The sequence below is a fragment of the Octodon degus genome, unplaced genomic scaffold, assembly GCF_000260255.1.
Source record: "Octodon degus isolate 3935 unplaced genomic scaffold, OctDeg1.0 scaffold00089, whole genome shotgun sequence".
Lineage (NCBI taxonomy): Eukaryota > Metazoa > Chordata > Mammalia > Rodentia > Octodontidae > Octodon > Octodon degus.
Genome location: NW_004524665.1, coordinates 2,461,205 through 2,464,546, shown reverse-complemented (window position 1 = coordinate 2,464,546; position 3,342 = coordinate 2,461,205). Strand labels below are relative to the sequence as shown.

At 49.6% G+C, this 3,342-nt stretch overlaps 1 protein-coding gene across 1 annotated transcript in view; it reads right to left on the bottom strand.

The window, feature by feature from the left end:
- The window catches only part of Armc9 (armadillo repeat containing 9), a 106,150-nt gene that overhangs the window by 83,724 nt on the left and 19,084 nt on the right, over positions 1–3,342 (bottom strand). Inside the window, exons 4-6 of the mRNA XM_023722063.1 lie at positions 2,646–2,801; positions 595–687; positions 188–212 (exon numbers count right to left, since the gene is read on the bottom strand). Of these exons, the coding sequence (XP_023577831.1) occupies positions 188–212; positions 595–687; positions 2,646–2,801 (274 nt within the window). The remainder of the gene's footprint in view (positions 1–187; positions 213–594; positions 688–2,645; positions 2,802–3,342) is intronic.

The following is a 3,342-nucleotide window of genomic DNA, read 5'->3' as shown; positions in this document are numbered from 1 at the left end:
TTTTGTATGTGTACCATAATTTAATCTCATACACCAGAATTCAGATCATGAGTGGCTGACAGAATATTTTTGTTGGACAGTCCTGATTTAAATAAAATTGGCTTGTAGTTTAAAAATAAAATAAAATAAAATAACTTGACCCGGCCAAATGGTCCTTGTGAAGTGTTTCTTCCCCCCAGTGACTTACCTTTGTTGTGCTGTCCGTTCTCCTTCTGGGATAAGAAAGAAGCTCAGGAAAACAGGCATTCAGTGTACCATGCTTGCCTTGAACATGAAACCCTCCTGCTTCAGCCCCCAGAGTGCTGAGATTACAGGGTGTGCTACTGCCTGGCTTGGTTTGAAATGTCTCTGGACACCTGCTTGTTCCACATGAGAAACAAGTCTTTATAGACTAATGACCATGGGAGAGCTGTCACCGTGGGGCGACAGAATGCCTCCTGTCTCCTTTGTACTCTGAGGGTCCCCACTGGAAGAGGGTTACAGTGACAGTGGAGCTACTCTACAGTATGGATCATGCTGGCATCCCGGCCCTGAAGTGCGCTGGGTCCTGGGCCACGCGAGGCACAGCTGGTCTTGTTTGTGTCAAAAGGATACATAGATTGTTAAAAGCTTGGGTGTGTTACTGGCTTTAAAAATTAACTCTAGAAATTTCTCCAGCTTTAACTTTAACTCTGGAGTCCAGGAATCCTGAAGTGAAAAAAAAAAAAAAAAAGATAAGAATACTCTTGGCCGGGGAGGTGGCTCAGTATGATAAGCGCTTCCCTGGCAAGCGCAATAGCCTGAGTTCAATCCCTGGTTCCAACACAAAAAACAAAGAATACTTGTTTGCCAAATGCCAATGAGAGTACTGACGTCAGCTGTCAGGTCCAACAACACGGAAGCTGCAGCCAGCAGCCACGCCCACGATGACAGCACGGAAAGCAGCCTGGGACATGTGACTGAGGGATGCATTTACAGAGGACTGCTGCAGAAGGACAAGTACAAGTAACTAGCCACAGTCCGAGTATTTCATGGGATTTAAATACAAGCATGGGGGCCAGGGAGACAGCTCAGCAGAATAAGTTCTTGCCTGGCAAGCGCAGGGTCCTGAGTTCAATCCCTGCTACCACAAAATAAATAAATAAATAAATAAATAAATAAATAAATAAAACACAAGCATGGCAAGCAACCTTCCTAGGCTGAATATCAAAAATGAATTCCATGGACTTGGGAGCGTAAGGCACCACAGGGACAAGACACACAGCTGTCACTAAGTTACAGAGGGTTCCCAGGGAAGGGCCTAGCTTCTGCCAAACCCATGGGGTGAGGAGAAAACACAGACACGGTACACAGGAAAGGGCCTGCTCCCACCCAGGCCCTGGCGGGAAAGGCAGAAGCCTCCAGTGAGGCTTCCGAGCCACACCGAGTCCCAAGAAAGACCACAGCTGGGACTCACGCTACCTGTGTGGGCCTCCAAGCCTCCGGAGAGTCATTTAATTTCCAATAATCCGGGCCAAAAGCAAATCTCTCCCAAGAGAACCCCACTGGACCAGACCTCAAAGAAAGCCCTCCAGAACCAGCGAAAATGAACTCACTGTAAGACTACAAACAAGGGCTGGCAAGATAGTTCATCAGACTAAGGGCCTGCTTAGGTGAGCACAAGGACCCTGGGGTGATCCCCGGCACCACATGCCATGCCAGCCCCACCCCTGGATGCACTGAGCCGGCCACCAAGACCCGGCATGGTGGTGCACGCCTGTAATTCCAGCACCTGGGAGGTTAAGGCAGGAGGGACTGCTTTGAGTTCAAGGTCAGCCTGGGCTATATAGCAAGATCTTGTCTCAGAAGTTAGGAAGGAAGAAGGAAGAAAAAAAGAAGAAAGTAGCTGAAATTATAAATTTAATGAGCTTAGCAGATTAGATACAGCTGGTGGGTGAATCTGTGAACTGCCAGACAGAGGTAAACAAATCACCCAGAAAGATCAAGAGACATAAAAGATGAGCCACACAAAGATGAACAGGGTTGCACAGTGGGGGAACACAGTACACCACTGAAACATGCAAAGGGCCAGGACGACATATTCTGTTACTCGTATTTTACCACAATTTTTCTTTTCTTTTCTTTCTTTTACTTAATTTCATGTATTTGGTACAAGGTCTCACTACGAGGCTCAGACTCACAGGGATCCTCCTGCTTTCAGCCTCCTGAGATCTGGGATTATAGGCAGGTGTGGGCCAAAATGCCCAGCCCTGAGGGGTGGCAGGCTCAGCACGCCTGGGGGCGGGGCTAGCCAGCATGCAGGGATCAAAACCTGGTTCCTGAGTTTGCCTAAGCAGGCACTTAGTGCACTAAACTATCTCCCCCACCCTTTTTTAATAACAATTTTTAAAAAAGAAAAGGTAAATATGCAGATAATGAGGCCTTGTCTCAAAACAAAAAAACAAACCAATAACAATAGGTTTTGGTCCCCCCCTTTTTTTGTGATTTTGAGGTAGGGTCTTTTAATGCAGCCCAGGCTGGCCTTGAACTCACAGTGATCCTCCTGCCTCAGCTTTCTGAGTGCTGCATGACAGGCATGCATCACTGTGCCTAGCAATTTTAGGGTTTGAGGTATCAAGACCCCACAGGTGGTCCCTTGATGTCACCTGATCACAGCTGCCACCCACCTGGAAGAGCTCCTGAAAGGAGGGGTGCGCCAGGGGGTTGGGCACGAAGGGGAGGGCATAGAAGGGCAGGAACTCCGTGGTCTGGCTCAGGGCCGCGCCCCTGGTCTCCAGGAAGGATTTGAAATACGAAATCCGCTTGTCCAGCTCCCGCTTGTCCTGGAAGGAGACGCTGGTCTGAGGCCTCCGGCTCCAGGCGGGGTCCCTGGGGCCCAGCCCTGTCCCTGGGAGGCATGATGGGCACACTACCACCAGCCACTCTGGCACAGCCATAAAGTCACCCTAATAAAGTGTCATAGGGACACCAGACATACTCTTTCCCATGGAAAGAAAAGGAAAGGAAGGAAGGAAGCCAGCCAGCCAGTCAGCCAGCCAGTCAGTCAGCCAGCCAGCCAGCCAGCCAGCCAGCCAGCCAGCCAGCCAGCCAGCCAGCCAGCCTGGGCTATACAGTAAGATTCCATCTCAGAGAGAGATGGGGTGCCCAGTTTGTGATTAATTCATGTCTAATGATGCTGGGTTTATGGGTGCGAGGGCTATACCTGCCCTAGGGCAGGGACCCTAAATACAATACATGGAAGGGAGAGAGGCTTGCTAGCTGCCACAGTCGCTGTTCCTTCCTTTTGGCTCTTGCTGTTTTGCTGTTTTCTGCCACCATGAGCTGCTGCCCTCTGCCATGTGCCACTCTGTCTTAGAGCCAGCT